This window comes from Protomyctophum parallelum (genome assembly GCF_964188405.1).
Source record: "Protomyctophum parallelum genome assembly, chromosome: 10".
Taxonomy (NCBI): Eukaryota; Metazoa; Chordata; class Actinopteri; order Myctophiformes; family Myctophidae; genus Protomyctophum; species Protomyctophum parallelum.
Window position 1 is genome coordinate 16,953,082 of NC_139704.1, and position 19,852 is coordinate 16,972,933.

A 19,852-nucleotide genomic window follows, 5' to 3' on the forward strand; every position below is an offset into this window, starting at 1 on the left:
AGTTGGGTTTCAATGTTTTACTTCAGACATGCACACCTCAAGAAACCCCCAAAGAACTGTATGACTGTATTAACATGGCCAAATCAAATCACAAGTTTGGGCATAGAAAACTGCCATCTTTGTTTTCTCACCCCAAAGTTAAATATTATCCCGATTCTGGAAAAGGCAAAACAGATAATGACCTGACCATGTCAACAACCAAAGTATTGTGTCACTCAGAAGTCTACAGGAATGGCTTCTCCAATCTGCATACCTATGCCATGGAATGTAGTTTAGAATGTATACCAACTGTAAAGTCACTGATGTTAACTAATACGCTCCTATGCAAGTTGTATGCATAGGAGTTCAATAGGAGATTTCCATGAAGTGTTGAAAGCTCGTCTTTCTTTTTTGTAACGCAGTCTGTTGTTTGTATTTAAATGCAAACAACAGACTGCGTTACACTTCAAAGTGTTAGCTTTATCATCTCTTCCAGATCTATTTGAACTATTTCACGCCACATACAGTAGGAATGCTCTCCAGTGTGTGCGCTTAGGAGAACGAGCAAACCTGTTTAGTCACATCTCTGTAAACAGATTCTCCCCTTCAAACTGTGTAGTATCACTCATCATCAGAATGCATTGCCTGGCATGCTTTGTGTGGCGTGCATTCACACATAAAACTGCACTCTGCAACACTGTGTTTGCACAATGCCTGTACCTGCCTTTTGTTGTTGTTAAGTTGAGCAGTATAACCCTCTTAGCAAACAGAAGCCTTGTACCGAACCATTTTCCAACCTGGCTTCCCTACTTTGGCCATTGTGGGTGGAAAAATCAAAGAAATTGAAAAACTAACAACATTCACAGACATTTAGAGAGATTAGTATTATTATACAAGCTCACACGCATGCGTGACGCTGTGTGGGCTTGTAAGATCGGCTGCTTTAGCCATTTTTTAAAATGGGGTTCATGTGCTCAAGATTAAATAAAAGGAGTGTTCGCATGGAGAGTGGAGCAGGCCAGGGTGTAACGCCGGGGGGCAGGGACGATGGGAGGGGTCGGCCGGGGAGATGCCCGAGGGCTTCTACTTTCAGACACTAGGCCTCTAGAGTCTGCAGGGAGGACAGACTCTGCTTGTACCTGTCAGTACATATTTGCTGCCAGGGGTTTGTCTCCTGCGAGAGGGAGGAAGATTTCCAATGCCAGAACATATCGGGGTGTTATATTATTCATGCTAAATCCCTCTCCTCGTTCCTTTGTAACAAAAAATAATGACATTATCAATTATCATTAAAGGGGGTGTACACTACATTAAGTGTACTTCTTATCATCATTATAAGAGGTGTACAGTACATACATAGATTAAAATGTTCTATATTCAGATACTCATTTGCTAGTGTTTAGCCAGTAACAGCTGTCTCTGCAGGTCTTTAGTAACAGAAAATACACATTCTTATCCATTCAGGAGAGAGATCCCACAAATATCATTTATCAACTTCAATTTGATAGTTTCCCAGTGCAAAGTTTTTCGGTTTTTCACCACTTCCGATGTCACTGATATCCTGTATCGTTCCATCCCTTTACTAAACAGCTGGAGAGACAGGAAGACCCCTGTCACTGAACCCATTTACGTTATTTGAACAAAAAAAACATTTCACTTACAGCCCTTTTAACGCAACTGGTGTTGAACTGGGGTGACAAAGGCAAGCAGAGTAAGGTGTTTACAATGAAAGACTCTGGCTGTACTTACTGTTGTGTTTGAACACCCGGATGGTTGCTCCCGATAGTCTGGCTCCCAGGATGAGAGACGTGTGATTCAACTCATCACTCAGTATCAAGCAGCCCTGAATAACAGCAAAGAGCAAAGAGTCATTATAATCTAAATAAATCACCTTCAAGCTCCACAATTATCTTGCAATATACTGCTAAAAAACATGGGGCCAAATGAAATTCTCTCACTATCATTGTAAAATAACACTAATATGATGATGATGAATAATGGACAGAAAATGTTTATGCAAACTTAAATATCATTAAGTAGTTACTTAAACATGAACAAAAAACGCCCCTGCAGTAGCATTGATTCCATTAAAATAACACACAGATTTCTTGCAAAACACTTTTTTTGCAACGAGAACAAGATTGACGGCGTTCTCTCTGCCTGGACACTTTTTGATGTTAGTTGAGGTCATGCTCATAATGTAGTTTATGGACAGTGTGGGATAGCTCTGCATCATCTCAGAGGCATCCAGGGCACTAAATAATGTAAAGAATAAAGAGAGGTGAAATTGCTATCATCAGCAAAAAAAGAAGTGTGTATTCACCATAAAGTGCGTGTTACTTTAAGTTGAACTATATTATGTTTCAAAGAGGCGTTGGCACTTCAATCGTACAGAATGAACGTGACTACTGAAGGGGTGCTCAGTCACAACAAAAAGAAGGTACAGAATGGCAGAAATCATTTGTGTCTTAATCGCGGTAAGATCTGTAGTGAGTACTTTTCCCATGCAATATGATCCCACCAAGATTTCACTATACACAAATCCTATGCAAATTAATGAACCCTGATAACGTGGACATCATGACAACTGCTTGGTACTGAAACTGTACACGTTTGCCAAAATCGAGAGGAAATGACTTGTTGTGCATTTGTGGACACCATTTCAGTGCAAGTTTGGCCTGGGGTCCAGTTGGCAGGTCCCTAGCCTGCCAGCAGCTGTCCCTCTAGTTTTGCCCAGCACGGCCTGGCCCAGTTCAGCCCGTCTCTGCAGCATACCACTGACCGTCTGTGTAGAGAGTACACTCTGGGACACCCCCCCTGCCCCCGCGGTGGGATATCTCTAAAATGGTCCTTAGGGGCTACAGTACATCGACCACTTGAGCTGCATAAACGGCCACATCCTCAGCACTTAAACCCCCAAACCACATTCAACCTCACCTCACCCTGCTCCCATCAAGGCCAATCAGTGATAGTCGTGCTGCGTGTTGCCCCTGGTAACCCGTGATGGTGGGTGTGTGTGAGCTGTGCTGGTGTGCCAACAGACCGGGGGTATGGGTAATAAATGCCCCTGAGCACTGAGCACTGCCTTTCAACAACCCCTGCCCTTTCCTGTCCATGTGTCTGAATGTCACAGCAACCGTCCCCCTGGCTACTGTAATGTTTAATTATTACAAGTTTAATTAATGGTACTGGCTGGGGGATTTGTTAGCAGTTGAATTTAGTTGACTATTATTATTCATTAATTTAGGCCGTATGCAAGCATGGAACAAAAGCTAGGCTAATGAGATTAACTTATTCCGTGGACGTTGGGCCCATAGAGCAAGCGCTTTTCTTCCTATGCTGTATGATATTCTATGTGCTTAAAAACGGATACCTTGCCAACCAGTGCCGGGATGTTCATGGAGTTGGCGCCAAAACCCATCCCCATGATCATGGACGATTCTACTCCGAGGAAGCGCGCCACAAGTTGCTCCAGTTCCTCGTGGATGCTCAGATTACCTGCAAGACAGATAGCGATAAATGATATCACTCACAGTGCAGTCCAGACAGTATTTCAGGGTTATGGTTTTGTCAGATTTACCGGACGCAGCCCAGTATTTCACTGTTATGATTGTGTTTGACTGACCCAATGGTATTTAAATGGTTATGGTTTTGTAAGCATTCTTTATGCATTCTTACATTTTCACAGCTGTGCATGTGACTGCATTCTGAGCCAGCATTAGTAGTCACATGGCAGAGAGTCACATCAGTGCCTTGAAATTCCTGTTAATTCAGTCTTTCATCCCAGGTCATTCCACCACAGTGTAAAGACTGTTCTGCTAACAGGAATAAGACCAGAACACTGGTGACAGTTCTCAAAGGATTGAGTTTGGTTCATTGGTCAGTCGGTCCGTCCATCTGGGGATGAGCGAGGTTCATATACGTATATAGATCTTATTTCTGGCTCTTGGCAACAGGATTACTGAGCTCCTGCTATAATATTAACCCATTTAGACATGAGGCCGATTCTAAAGACGCCTTCTAAAACGTATCCAAAAGTTACACACTTGGGTGACTGGGGTCCCCCTGGGCTCTATACTAGGTCTGCTCCTTTTTTTCTTCACCATAAAAGACCAGATGACACGTTGCGAGCTTGTAGATGCTATTTTCGCAGAATGTTCGCCCCCAGAATAGGGTGGTAAAAAAAATATATATATATAAAATATGTATTGCCAAAATGTCTAGCTAAAAAAGATCTGATTGACTGACACAAAATGTGTGGTTTGGGTCGGGTCTGCAAGCGTCATTTCCTTTTTCTATTTATCCCAGTGTACATACTAGCTTACTAAAATACAACACCACAGCCAAATCAAATAATTGCTCAAATTACCAGCTTCACCAGCTGGTATGAGATAGAGACCAAGCAGAGTTAACAGTATGGGTTGATATCATTGACTTGGGCAATCACCACCTGGCCTGGAGTGAACGGTGCATTCATAGCACGTCAATGAGTTCATCACTGGAGGGAAATATCAACAAAAAGAGAGTCAGCGCCCACAGACAGCCACAGCCTGGAAGTTTCAGGAAGGGAGAGGATTGCTATTGAGTGGTGCGTATAAAAACAGAAAGCACTGAGGCGACTGTCCCTTTATGGTGTTTTACATTCGCTGCCTTCCATCAGGCCGCGTGCCAAGTCAAATCGATTCATACATTTCCTCAACCACTCGGGCTCAGAGCCCCTGCCCGCATGTGCAGCTTTTTTTAATCAGACCACATTGACATTCAGTCTCTTTATACGGCATTTTCCTCTCAGGCTTGCCTCCTTATTGATATGCTAACTTCATACGGGGGCTTTGGTTCCCAACACCCCAAGGTAATAGAGTCCTCATCACAACTACCTGAAATTAGAGTTATTATGGGCATCTGTTTAAACAAACAGACCAGAGAGCAGGTGCCGCTACCCGTTTTATTACCAGGGTTCATCCATCTGCCAACCAATGTTGTCGACGCGAATGCCAAATAAATATTGCAAATGTTCATCTGCAGTGTGGAGAGAGGTGGTGGCGGTGATCGTATTTGCAAACCTCTATTAAAATCTATAATTTTACTTTTCTAAGCAACCATGACTGACGGGTTTCCTCAAAGCAGCTGCGGCCCCCATATACACACATATACATGTATATCATGTTTTTTGCTTCCGACTCCGATCATTAGATTTTGATACCTAGACATGCCGATAACACTTATGCACTATTTTAGAAAATCATGTGATGGGCACCGATTTCCGATCACGTGTGTGTGTGTGTGTGTATATATATATATATATATATATATATATATATATATATCCCTCCCGGTGGCCCCTGGGGGCCGCAGCCCCCACTTTTAGAATCACTGGACTAGTTGATTGTACATCTAGCCGTGCATGCCATCACTACTACCGTCATGATAATTAAACACGGGCTTAACTGCTGTGATAACTGCTGGTCGCACCTCAGTCTAATTTCTGTTAATCATTGTGTGAACAGTAGGAAAGGGCTGGCTACGCATTAACATACGTCTACGAATGTTTAACACATCTCTTTTCAAACTCACTCCAACAATAACATCGATCACATGATGCCATGTATTCATAAAGCCATGGGAGAGTCCACTCCACACCCCAAGAAAAATGCATCGACACAGGAACTGATAGCAGTTCATGTAGCAAGTAAGACAGGTTGGGAAAGGCTTTGTATGCTTTAGTAAGGAGATCTACTTTGGTAAGATCAAAGTAACAAGTTCTGAATAATTTGTGAAATAAATTGTCGCATTTGACCCTGCAACAATTTACACATTTCTTTTTTTTTTTTCTTTTTTTGTAGGGGACTTTTCCAAATGAAAATTTTGAAAGTTAACAACAGCTAACGTACTCAATGACAGGTATTAATTCATTAATTCTTCCAAAACCCCATGTTTTTCAGTGTAACCCTCAATTTGAAGGTCCACTCGTGCCCGAGATGTGAACCGGATGTAGGAAAAATAATCAGAGATAAATGCATTTATCCGGATCTGATAACATGGAGGCGGACGGCAGGCAAAATGTTCACTTCTGTTTCATTTCCTGTTGTATCTGTCGCAACCCAATGCATACGTTACGTTGGTGTAACGTAAATCGCTGAAAAGACCACATAACGTAAATTTACGTCATCGGCGCTTAACCATTGGATTAGACTTGACGTAAATCTACGCGAGCGGTGGTGAATGTGTTTAATGTCCAAATATAACTTGCACTTTGAGTGAATTGAATGCTTTGCAGCACTTTGGAGTATTTTCCACCCAGAATAGAATGCTTTGCAGCACCTAAGTTTGGAGTATGTTCCACCCAGAATAAAGGTACCGCATGTGGACTAACTCATGGACTATGACGGCGTTGCTGCTCTAATAGAGACACTGGGGTGTTTAATAATTGATGCTTAATAAGGTCTCACGGGATATACATGCTTGTTATTCCTTAACCCTCTCACTGAGCTAAAGGACTCAAAAACAGGCACATTTTGAAAGAGGAATACAGTAAACATATAAATAAATAAATAAATAAATAAACATAAATTAATTATGGATGGTGCAAGGGAGGGGACTTTATATTTGCACTCATGTACTGTCTGTACTTTTATTCCTTGGGTTCCTTTTCTGAGGTACGGCTTCAACTATTGATCGTCTTCTAATTATATCCAATACCCTTTAAATTAATCAAATATTAGGCCTATCAACATATCAACAGGGGGAGGCGGTGGGGGGAATTGATAGATAATTTTAATAGATTTGTTTTATAATTGTCTATATCGATTTTATACTCGTACAACAGTGTCGCACAAATATATAACATTTGAAATAGCCAATTTACAAGCTCATGTGTCACTCGTGATTAGAAAATCGGTTATTTTATTCAAATTGATAATCGTTTTCTAATCAATTAAATCGATTAGTTTGATTTGCTGATGCACCATTACTCTGAGGTCTGTCAATTCTCTAATAGCGTGCAGCTCTCAGTGCAAAAAATTAAACAAACCCACTCCCCTGTGTGAGAGCCAGAAGTACAGCAAGTCATATATCACCGTCAGATAGCCTGTGCTCATAAATCACTGAGTGTGTGGTGCGCTAGCTAGGCTGTTCAGCTACAAGTCACAATGACAGAGCAAAGCAGGAACATGGTACACTTTGCTAAGCATGTGTGACAGTGAGTACATGACACTGTGTGCTCTCTCTCCCCTGTACACTACACACCTGTTTACGCCAACACCAGTCCTGACCTATAAACACACAGTTGGGAGCCATTCATCTTTTTTTTTTATACACCTTATACAACAGCAAGACACTGGAACACGATTCTCCAGAACCCTGAGCACAAAGACTTTGGCTGGATCAAAGTTCAGAGAATAAAATGTATATAATTTAAAATTCTATACATCAGACGCCACAAACCCATGCTTTCAGATATGGTCCCTTCTTACTCTGCCATATAGCTCAGATCTTCCATGGCCTATTTTTATATCTGAGGCGTGTCGTAATGTTACACTACACCATGATAACCCCCCCTCCCCACCGCTCAGTGTGGGCAAGTATGTAATGATCTCTGCCTATGCCCCAAACTGTACATAATTTAACAAAGGGTGAATAATTCATATAACATTGCAGCCGCTGGAAAGATAATTAAAGATTCGAGCAGTATAATTCATGAGAAAGCTAATAAATGATGGTGCATGTTTCCCCATTTGATGGTTACGCATTTTGGTATCCCGACAGCACAGCACAGCAGTGTTCTAGCATTTCTGTACCTGAACCGATAAAATACATTGATGCTCTGTAGCCTCTAAAATGACAGTAGCTGGAATAAACAAATCCACTGTAACCACTTTTAATCATCCCTATTGGGCATGTCATTATAGGCGAAAGGTGTCGTTTGTTTTTTAATTCAAATGAGCGAAAATAGGTCAAACACAACAGCCATTTTCCCTATTTGTCGTACAACAAAGTATATAGGGCTTACTGTGAGTGGACAAAGCACCTTTTTATTAAAACTATAAAATGGGTGACTTCTTTTCCCCTTTACGCTTCAGAAAATTAACAGTTATTAGTGGTTCACAGTGAAGAGGGAAATCATAACGTTCTTCAAGCTGCATAAAAAGAGAAACTCATTTCAGGCGTTAAAAGGATGACTCACCCACTTCCTGTCGGGTGCTGCAGACCCCCAGCCCATACCGGAGCGTTGTGTCGGCCACCGTTTTCAGGAAATCAGGGTTGTTCTCCGCAAAGCCCAGGTAGTTGTAGGAGCCCACGTTGATGACATTCTCTATTCGCTTCCCAGTTAACCTGCCAACATGAAAAACACTGCTAATCATAATGCTATAATGTACAACAATGTAGATTTTAAGTTTGCAATGTCAATCAAGCATGGTTTCCTTTGGCATGGAACTGGAACAGTTGACAGTAGAGGGAGATTGACCTCATGAACTGTTAAATTGACTTAAGGTTTATATTAAACTGATTTAATATAAACCTTAAGTCAATTTAACAGTTCATGAGGTCAATCTCCCTCTACTGTCCAGAAAGTACCAGCAGCCGTACACGTACACTGCAAGAAACCTCTGTGCTAATGTATCCATTTTGTGTACAAGTATACACCCTCAGAGTTAAATAAACACTGAGGATTGTACTGTACTAGAATTCATCCCAGAGTTACTTTGCCGCGCACTATGGGAAGAAGGAAATTGCGGGAGTTGACTCCACATGTAGTAACGGATGGGTTATTAGTTATTATTATGTGTCCTTATTAGTGTAGTGTAGTGTAGTCAACACGTTATGGCTCATACACACTGCCCGGTATTTGCTCCGATTATGCTGTCGGGGAGCATTTTTGGCGCTGGCCGAGATCTAGCCCCTCTCGGAACCCTCCATAAAGCTTTTCTGAATTTTTTATGAGTTTTATGTAGGGTCCCTGCTCATAACTATATTTTCGTATGGGAATTCTGGAACGCGGACATAAATATTCTCTCTAAGACCGTATCTGCGGCGTTTGACGGCCTTTTTTTCTTTGAGTTATTCTAAATTTAAGTACCTATACATTCCGCTGCGAATATCTCCTGTGGCGCGGAAGCCGTTAAGTATTTTTAATCTTTGTTTGACCGATTTGGTCACTTTATTTCTTCTTGTTTGTTTACCGTTTATTGTACCGCCTCCCGGTGTGCGGTTGGCTTGGGCCGGCTACGTCCCTGCCTCTGATCTGCTTTGTCATAGCTATAGCGCCACTAGCTAGCCAGATAGGCGGTACAATGAGGTGTCAATAAACAAGGAAGGAAGAGAAGAATCAAAGCGACCAAATCGGTCAAACAAAGATTAAAAATACTTAACGGCTTCCGCGCCACAGGAGATATTCGCAGCAGCATGTATGGGTACTTATACTTCACATATTCAGAAACCCTCACACGAAAAAATTTCGTCAAAGAGCGCAGACAGGCCATAAACACGTTGTTTATGTTTTATGTATGTCTGCGTACCAGGTGGCATGGTACTGCTGGAACAGGACCCAATGGTCTGTGTCGTCAAAAAGTCAGAAACTTCAGTACCATTTGGTTCTGCTTGGAGGGCTAGCCGAGATCGTGATCTACCTTTTGGGCACCGCTTAACTCAACCTTTTTTGTCCCAGGGCACACTTTTCATAGCCTAAAAATCTGGGGGCACACCTAGATATACGGTTTGTGTACACTGTATATATACCGGTGTGTATATATAGTAAATATATATAGTAAATATATATATTATATATAATATATATATAATATATATATATATAGAATATTAGTGGTCCATGACATGAAAATGTTTGAGAACCACTGCTCTAAAACAACATTGGACAATGTTTGACAGTTTCTGACTTGATCTGGCCTGTTAACATTTTCATGGACCTGGTTGCTTGTTTCCCTCTCAGCCAATGTGGCAACCCTGGTCAATGCCGTGTTGACTGTTCTGTATGATGATTTAGCTTAGCACACAACAGCTAGGAGGATGCAGCAGGCTGATTTTAAATATATTTTAAATATGACAATGCTGTATGGTTTGACAGCTTAAATCCGCGCGGCAGTCTTGTGTGTGTGTGGGACACGGGGTAGTGTTGTGTGTGTGTGTGTGTGTGTGTGTGTGTGTGTGTGTGCGTGCAATCAGAAGTACTGGCAGTAGCGAAATAACAAACGCGATCTGTCTAATCGTAGTAGTTAGGCTCAAACCAAGTAGTTTCTAAGAAGAATGTTCATGTAACTAAGACATTCGCTGAGCAACCTATATTTTAAATACAGAGATTTAGAAGGAATAAGCGAAATGGTGAGGCGACCTTCCGTGAGGTAAGGTTTCTCTGCGGAGAGGGAGATCCATAGGGGAGATCACATTACAGTGTGTGGGGGTGGGGGGGGGGGGTTGCGAACTGTTTTTCATGCGAACTGTTTTTCATGCGCACATCTTTTCATTGGCTAGTGCGCACATCTTTTGCGCCATGTGACAACTTCTCCAATATAGAATAGATAGTGTCTAGTGATGCACCGAATATTCGGCCGCAGAAAATATTCGGCAGAAAATGGCTAAATATGCATTTTCGGCCCATTCGGTTTCGGCCCAAATAGGCAGAAAATATATCACCGAATAGTGTATGCAATTAATGCATTCAAAAGAGCAGAATAAATGTTTTATGGATCCATAATAGTGATTATTATTTAAGTTAAGTTTTGCCATAACCATAATATAACATTTGTAGAATCAAACTCAGGTTAATGGGTAAAGTGAGGATACTAAAACAGCGATATTCAGTTACACTTCATACCAATGATACTGTGCGGGTGTAGGTATGTTAAGTGATAACCACTTTCAACATGGCATTATAGGCAAAAGCTTTTCTAAATCTTTCAATTTACATCTACAAGCTTGTAGGTCAACAATCTTTGCTATTTGTTGTACAACAAAGTATTTATAGTGCTTAAGTGGCATTCTGGACTAGACCTGTCTGGCTGGAAACATTGTGGTTGCAAGGACTGCATTTCTGACCTTTCAGATACAGGACTGTGTCACAGTCATTACCCGGTGATTGAGAGATTATTTATTCTGTACTTACTCTGTATAAACATACTATTTTAACTAGTGATGCCCCGAATATTCAGCCGCAGAAAATGTTCGGTTTCGGCCCGAATAGGCAGAAAATATATCACCGAATAGTGTATGCAATTAATGCATTCAAAAGGGCTGAATAAATGTTTTATGGACCCATAATAGTGATTATTATTAAGTTTTGCCATAATCATTTATTTTAAATAAATCAGGTAGCTTTAAGGTACGGCCATGACAGCAATGGTAGGAAAAAAGATGTATAATATTAATCATATTCGGATATTCGGTATTCGGTTTTCGGCCAACTGTTTCCTATATTCGGTATTCGGTTTCGGCCAAGAATTTCAATTTCGGTGCATCCCTAATAGTGTCAGAGATTCTATAGGTTCGGCAGGAGTTCTCTGCATCAGTTGACCCGGAAGGTTACATTGTAAGCCAGGTTTGAGAGATAGTCTTTCTTGACATGATTTCTACAGTTATACAGCGAGTGCACAGAAGCCTGCGCACCAAAACAGTATCGTTGTGCTGCTTTCTCCTCACTAAGGGAAGCATAACTGACAATAAGAGGCCAAGACACAAAAGGGGTTTTGAAATCTCTCAATCTTAGAGTAAGCCTCCGTATCTCTCTTACCTGATCCCACTTTTCCCCCATAGCTCTGTTCCTTTTTATATCCTATTCCCATAATTGTGTTCCGCAGGAGGATGCCGTGCTCAGCCTTAATCCGCTACTGAGAACCTGGTGTCCCCGCTGCAACCCAGGCCAAATACATTACATCGCCTACCCATTAATCTGTCTGCTTCAGCGGATACATTTGCAGTTCGCCAAATACTTACTTGACGCTCGCCGTAGGTCATAAGAATTTGTTAGTTCATCTCTAACCAGAGCTAACACCTGCTCTAATTTTAATGTTGTCTTTAATTGGTTTCGTACAAACTCGGTGCTGTACGTCCACTAATTTGTTTCCCCAAGATTATGGAATATAATATTTGTTACTATTCTAATGGAAGTCAGTGGGTCTCTGGTCGAGCTAAACCACAGAGTTCTTGAATTGAACAATATACTTTGTGTAAAAGCATGATGATTATAATGAGTCAGTGTTAGTACCTGAATGTCCAGTTGTAATCATCGGACACCCTCTCCATCACGTCGAACACAGGTCCTGGGAGGCTGCACAGGGGCCGGTTCCAGTTGTCTCGTACCCTCATGTACAGGTTGCGCGTGTAAAAGTTCTCAAAATCTTGATAAAGTGGCACAAAGTGCTGTGACCAAAAGGAAAAATATCCATCAAGACCAATTGATGGATACATGTACATTAGTATAATGCATTTCGTCCGTGGAGCATTTTAATGCATGGTACTATTAGTTACAGTAATCACATTAACCCTGGTATCACTATTCTGGCCAGATTTTCCAAACATTTATTTTTAAAGATCTTGTGTATAAACTAGAAAAGAAACATGCATGCTACATGCATGCTACACTCACAATTTAAGCATTTAGAATTAGCAGACCATCTTATCAGAAAGAATGGCACAAACAAAAAGTGTGTAAAAATGGTCAGTTAAATAATCAGAGTGCAAAGCAAATAATTAAGCTCTACAAAGTATCTAGGGTTCCAGGCAAACATAACTAAATAACATTACTGGGCATTTGTGGTCAAGAAAACATTATGGCTATCAAAATTACAACATAATGTGAACAATTAACCAACATATATCTGCATACCAGTATAACTATAGCATAGCATGCCATCCATCACAAATAGGCTGCACAAAGTACAAGGAATGAGTAGTGCTAGGGGTGAGGTGGAGTTTAAAGAGGCGAGAATTCAGTGACTTGAAAGGTCTCTGACTGGAGGTTTGCATTAAATGACTTCAAATGTTCACTTTTAGTGCCAAATCATAAGTTTATAGTAAAAGTCAAATTATTTACTGGAAATGTCCTTTGACTGTGGTTACGACGTTAAAGCTGCACTGTGAAACTTTCCTCTTCTACCTCGGATTTTAACCCGGTCTCCAGCGCAAGTGCTGACCTTTTTACCATTGAGCTCATATAGCCGACCTGCTTGCTCATGAATAAATTGAATCTTGACCATCAGGTCAAAGTTCGTGTCAGATCCTGTGTCTATAGGTGACACGTGACTTTGACACGATCTAAGAGCAGGGAGACAAAATAGAACCACCCCGATTGTACAAGTTTATGTTGAACAATATGAACAATCGGGCGGCAGTGGATCAGGGGTAGAGTGACCGCATAGGAACCGCAAGGTTCCCAGTTCAAACCCGGGCTCCCCCAGAGTTAGTGTCGAAGTGTCCTTGAGCAAGACTCGATGTGCAGGTTGGTGCCTTGCATGGTTTCCGCTGCCATCGGTGTGCGAATGTGTGCGCAAATCATAATGGGTGAATGTAATGCACAATCTCTGTAAAGTGCCTTGGATAAAGGTGTATAAATGCACCATTTACCATACTCTACCATACAGATTGGACTAAATTAAACGTCATTCTTTACAAGACAGTTACACAGCACCGCTTTAAATAATAATAAAGTTGACTGACACACACACACACACACACACACACACACACACACAGAGAGTATATATTTCTTTCTTCTCAGTTTTAGCCCCAGCATCTCAGCTAAGCCTCAACTCAAACTGGTTATGTTTGACTGACATTAGAAAAGCACAGGTCCCGAGTTATCTTGGTAAATGGTCTGGATTTCTATAGCCCCTTTATCCAAAGCACTTAACAAAAAGTGCTGCATTCACCCATCAGTGGAGCAAGTGGTTAGAGAGGTTCAGTGTTTTGAGGACACTTTAACAAAAAGCCATGAAGAGACAAAGATCAAACCGGAAACCTTCTGCTCCCCAGATGGCCACTCTAAGCCTCCAGTCGCTCTCTCCAAGTTTTATTGGATTGGATTGAACTGTCCAAGCTGTCACTGTCATGTGACAGACAATACAATACAATACAATAAAAAGAGGGAGCAGAACATGTCTTGTAAACGGCAGGTCCCTACTACAACAGGGTTCAAAGTAAACTTCCCAAGAATTGCAACACAATAAATCAACCATGCCAATTAGAGGTTTGAGCCTCTGCCCGGACCGGCCCAGCGGTCAGGGTCGGGGCAGGGGCCAGTAAGAATTTCTCTCCATTTCCTTGGGCCGGTCATATAATTGATTTTCTTTTTCTAAATTGGGGTGGATACTAGTAAGCTATTTGATGTGATAATCGGTCGACAGCCTACTGTACATACTGTAGTTAGTAGTTACAATGTTATAATGCATTGAATGTGTCTCCTTGAGCAAATAACTATAATATAAACATACATTAAATCAATCAGACTTTTTACATCGTAAGAAAATGTTTCAGAATGCGCACAGGCTCGGGTAGTGCTGGGCTTGTTTTCTTGGGTCTGATCTAAGCTCTACTTCGGCTGGTGTCAAGAAAAACTTAAGACACAGAAATATATCAATACTTCAATATTCAATGGCTTTAAACACAAATATCCAACGGAGAAAACAAAGCGTCCAATTCTGTGAATTCTGGATTTAAGGAGTAAAATCTCCAATAAATGTACCCCTCATATTTACAGTAACACTACACTAGTACGCCTGTACTAAAACACCACTCAGACCTCATCAAGGATCCAAAAAGCAGAGCAGCATAGAAATAACTTGAATCCACAGGGAATTAATTAGCTCTCTTCCAACAGCTATCCTCTATGGTACCCTGTCTCAGCCATGGCAACATAGAAGTGAAGACAAGGGGGAGGGTAAAAACTTACAGCAATTATACTGTAGAAATAAAACAAAAGAAAAGGCACACATGCACATAGTGGGGCCACTGGCATGTGTGTGTGTGGTATACAACAACAACAAAAACCTTATGGATATATTTTTTACATTCTGATTAAAAAACGTAAACATGATTTACTTCACTGACCGCCGGGGCCAATGTACTTAGCCGACTAGAGAGCCCACCTCTATACCAAATCTCCTTGCCGAAGATAGTCCATCTACAAGCTCACAAGCTTGTAGATCGGCTATTTTCGTCGAATTTTCCCCTTTTATGACATGCCCAAAATAGGGGCGCTAGGGTTCGTATATGTTTAAATTGACACCTTTTGCAGTCATATCTGTGCGTGCGATTTTTGTATGCACATTATTCCTACCTTCTGTTCCTCTCTCTCCTGGGCAACATGGCACTTCTCTAGGCCCACGGCCCTGAGGAAGTCTCTGAAGTAACCAAAAAGGGTGAGGATGCCAAAGCCCAGGTATGTCATGACAGCCAAATACATGGGCGCCTGTTCATAGATCTCGTACTTAGTCTGCCTGGAGGTGGAGGCAACTCCATTCTCTTTTCCATTTGTCTGAAGAAAAAGAAAACAAGCACGAGAGGTACAAGAGTTATCTTACAGCTGTAGGACAGTTATATTACTGCACAAGACGGCTCGCTTATGGTGGATTAATCACGATTAAATAATTGTGATTCATGAAATTATTTATTTGACCTTCTTTGATCTTTTGACCATACATTGTAAATAATAAATAAACCCTTCATCTTTTCATTGTGAACATCGTTTTAGTGGAAAGACTCTTGTCAACACCCAGCAGATAACAGGTGGGAAAAACCATTAATAAAAATGTTATCCAAGCATTCCACATGGTTCACTTACAGTAGTTATGTTTCGTAAATGCTTTCGTAAATGCTTTGTTTTCAGATCACAAAGACAGAGGTACAGCAAGGATAGCAGGGGGGGGAAATGGTAATCATATCAGATCCAATTATTTGTTGTACAATCTAGCTCCTAACATTTCCAGTTTCAAAGAAGTAGAAAGGGAAACAAATCAAATATGTCCTATAGTATATTCCTAATATGATAAGAGCAATTTCATTATACATTCAGGTGCCTGGTAATTGGTAAAATAGCAATGACATAAATGTTTCTAGTGAAGCACTATGATGGGTAAAATTGTGGTCCTTTTCAACACAGTTTGCAGTACAAAAGAATGTCAGCATATTATTACATTTTTCAGGCTTTAATTATGCTCGTAGAGGTGTGAAAAATGAGAATGTGCACAGTGCCCACTGGTACCACACACTCTCTTGGTAAGAACACTGCTACAGTATGATAGTGAGCTAGACAGCTTTTTCAAGTCACTCATGTGATGATATTTGAAATTATCCTGATGATGAAAATTCACCACGATAAAATGTAGTGTTTTATCTGCTTATTCTGTAGGCCTACATATAAACAACTAGAAGAATTATGTGAACCCACAGAAGTGGTTCAAAACTACCAGTCAATGAACAATCAGGAAAGCGTCTTACACCAATGAAGGACAGTCAATCAAGTCCAATGTGGTGAACTACAAGCGACAAGTGGGCCTAGTCACAAATGTTCAAATGCAGGAGAATGACCATCGCTAGCAAAAGTGGAATTCAGATCTTGTCATGCTGAATGGGGGAAGATTTGTAGTCCGTTTTAATGGTTGTGGGTCACACATGTGGGCTTGATATTTGTCTCCCAACTCACTGCTAGCCAGGCAGCATCTGTCTTAATGGAAAGTTTTTAGTTTAGATGTGCAATATCATACAATGGTGGCTGGTTAGACACGGCAACATACAGTCAAAGCCTCCATCTGACTCACTAAGAATAATACAGCCTATAACAGCCAAGTGAAGATCGGCCACACACCCTTCTATGCTATTGGTTGAGGCCTGACCAAGAACCGGTTGAGGCCTTCGTACAAGGAATGTTCAGCCGTTTAGGAACACCATCGAGCTCCACCAAGACCAAGGGCGGAACTGAAGACAAGGACCACCCCGCTTCACCCACAAAGTGACTGACTGTGGTGGAGCGGTCCCAGCAGGGACCTGCAGATATCTCTCTTTCTCATGGCATGCTGCAGTGCACAACAGGCCCAAGAAACCACCTTGCATTGTTGATCTTGGACAGGACAGCCAGAGCTGAAGTATGGATGACCACACAACGCACCACCAGAGTCCAGACACCCAGACAGTTGCAGGACGGTCTGACTCGAACTGGCCATTGGCCAACAGCTTCAAAAGGCACCAGGCCAGAACAGGCGTACTGCCAGGGATAGTCAAAAGCTAGGCTATGACATGCCTATCAAAGACCAGGACTACTAGGCTGGGGAACTTTCCTGGATGTATATGACCACGAGAGTGAGCCGCTGCTCCAAGTTGGGGTTATGAGTTAGTTGGGTAGTCAAGTTCTGAGAAGGGGAGGGTGAGTCCGAGTTTGAGGCTAAAAAGACAAAAAAATCAGACCCATCTGAACTGAGTGCTGCTGTACTGTACACTGCTGTAGTACTGTACTGTACTTTACAAGCCCGCCCTCCTCCCTGCCCTGTGTGTGTGTGTGTGTGTTAGGCTACGCAAACAGTGACACGCAATTTCTGTGCTCGGAGGGACGGCCAGCCAGCCAGGGACACACATTGGGAGTCTATAGGAGTGGTACAGCACACCACTCAAAAAGAAGCTCCCTACATTACACTACGTTATTTGTTCGCCAGCTAGTTTAGGCTATTTGGTCTTTTGTTTGGCCACCCTCCCACCCACTCCCACCCCCATTTATAGCCTTTATTTTGAGGGTAATAAAACCTGGTCATCGGGTTAAACTTCAACCACTGTGTCCTCTTTCATTCAGCTAGGGAGCCAGCCATGTCATGTGGCAGAGCCGTATATGAAAGACTAGGAGCAACACATTTTCCCCACTGATTATATGTTTTTAAAGATAGATAAATGCATACATTTATAATATATATATGTATAATATATTTCAAAGTTGAATAGCTACATGATCTTTCAAGTAAAAGAGACACAAAAAAGTGGGAAGGATGAATAAAGCAAAATGAAGATAATATCAGCCCAGTCCACACTAGCCTCAGGCCCAGGCTTACTTATCTGCGAAAAGAAGAGTCCACACTAATATAAAACAATTAACACAGTGGTTCCCAAACTTTTTCATGTCAAGGACCCCCAAATCAACATTTATTAGGCCACGGACCCCCCATTTGAAAACATGGGGAGGATTTTTACGGCTCTATAGCAGTGATTGCGAAACACATTCATTTCATGGACCCCCAGTTTCACACGCATTATGCTACGGTCCTACGGACCCCCGATTTAATGGCATTTCTATCTCTGGTACCCCAATTTATATTGTAAAACCACTGTTAATTTAACTCTGAGAGTGTACAAATGGAACCGTTAGGGTCCATTTGGTTCCATTTGTACACTCTCTGAGTTACAGACCCATAAGGGTCCATTTGGTTTCTATCTCTAATTGAGCTAGGTACCCCCTGGAACTCCCTCAAGTACCCCAGACCCCACTTTGGGAATCCATGAATTAACAGACTGTCTACTTTTCAAACAGTTAGCCTACTGCAGTAGATTTATTCTTAATATGATTTTTCTATCACAAAATAAATTGGCTATGATAAATGTGTTACTTAAAACCATAGACTGGGTAGTCTGGGTTAATAAAAACCATGGTTAAAACACACAAACACGCGCGCGCGCGCACACACACACACACACACACACACACACACACACACACACACGATTACGTCATTTTAGGTATTTTACTCGGGTCAGGTGTTTCCTCTATTTTGACAGCCACCCGGCTGGCTGGAGCTCTACGGTAGCACCGAGCAACGTACGTATGACGTTAATAACAACGATAACCCCTGGCCTGGCCAGCGAACCTGAACCTGATGGCGTCATGAACTCTCGCAGAAAGGTGCAGTCAGGTAAACAGAGAAGGGTTGTACTGAAAGTATGAGGGTCCCACTCCCCCACGCCACTGGCCACTAAACTTGTCTTCACTTCAACGCGATTTCCGTGTTCATGCAGATCAATATTGAGTCTGTATATATACGGAAATCGTCCCATTCACACTATCACAACTTTGCAGTGTAGGCCTATCTGACAAATTATACATGGTTCCTGTTGCACAGAATGTTCCTGGGGTAATGAGCAGCGTAGATAAGTTTAAAATTGTCCGCCCGAGTAATGAATAGCTTTAGGCTATCTGTCGAAGAGACAGCGGCCAGGCATGCACCTCTCCCTCTCTCTCTCTCTCTCTCTCTCTCACCTTGTGATAGCCGTTTTTCTTTGCATTGTCGTTTTTAATATGTCCCGTCTGGTCCAGGTATGACTTCAGATTCCCGTTTATAGGCACAATTGGGACGGGTGTTCTGGCTGTTCTTGCCATTTCTTCTCTTTTAATATCCACACGACCCAGCCGCGTCGACTCCACAGTCCACTCCCGTCTGTCTGTGTGTGTGTCTGTCTGCTGGTCTTGTGTCAGTCAGGTATGAAACCGGTTTGGAGGATCATTACAAAGGTGACTTCCTACTTGTCTTGTGCGTCGCTGTGGGAGCTGCTGGCTGGCACAGCCTCTTAACCCCTGTGTCAGAGAAGTAAATACACCACCAGCCCCAGATCATCTTCCTTAAAATGATTAGGCTACGTAGGCTACTTATAGTGCACAGTCTTTCACTTCCCCGTTTAGACAGACTAGAAATGAAACTGCAACCAACACGGCAAGTTGTTTAGACCTAAAAAAGTAAAAATACACTTTGAGTTGCAAATACAAATTAAATAGCATATAGGTCTACACTATAATATGAGGATACTCATTGTACTGTGTAGCCTATATAGGCCCTATTTACTTTGCAGATACTGTAAATGTAAAGAAATTATATAGGCCTATGCCTTCTGCTCTGTT

At 41.8% G+C, this 19,852-nt stretch overlaps 1 protein-coding gene across 1 annotated transcript in view; it reads right to left on the reverse strand.

Moving 5' to 3' along the window:
- sptlc3 (serine palmitoyltransferase, long chain base subunit 3) overlaps nt 1–19,522 on the reverse strand; it is a 39,761-nt gene extending 20,239 nt beyond the window's left edge. The window contains exons 1-6 of the mRNA XM_083775769.1: nt 19,217–19,522; nt 15,263–15,460; nt 12,194–12,348; nt 8,162–8,310; nt 3,353–3,477; nt 1,729–1,822 (exon numbers count right to left, since the gene is read on the reverse strand). Coding sequence (XP_083631895.1) covers nt 1,729–1,822; nt 3,353–3,477; nt 8,162–8,310; nt 12,194–12,348; nt 15,263–15,460; nt 19,217–19,336 — 841 coding nt within the window. The 5' untranslated portion in view covers nt 19,337–19,522. The remainder of the gene's footprint in view (nt 1–1,728; nt 1,823–3,352; nt 3,478–8,161; nt 8,311–12,193; nt 12,349–15,262; nt 15,461–19,216) is intronic.
- Between the last annotated feature and the right edge of the window lie 330 nt (nt 19,523–19,852).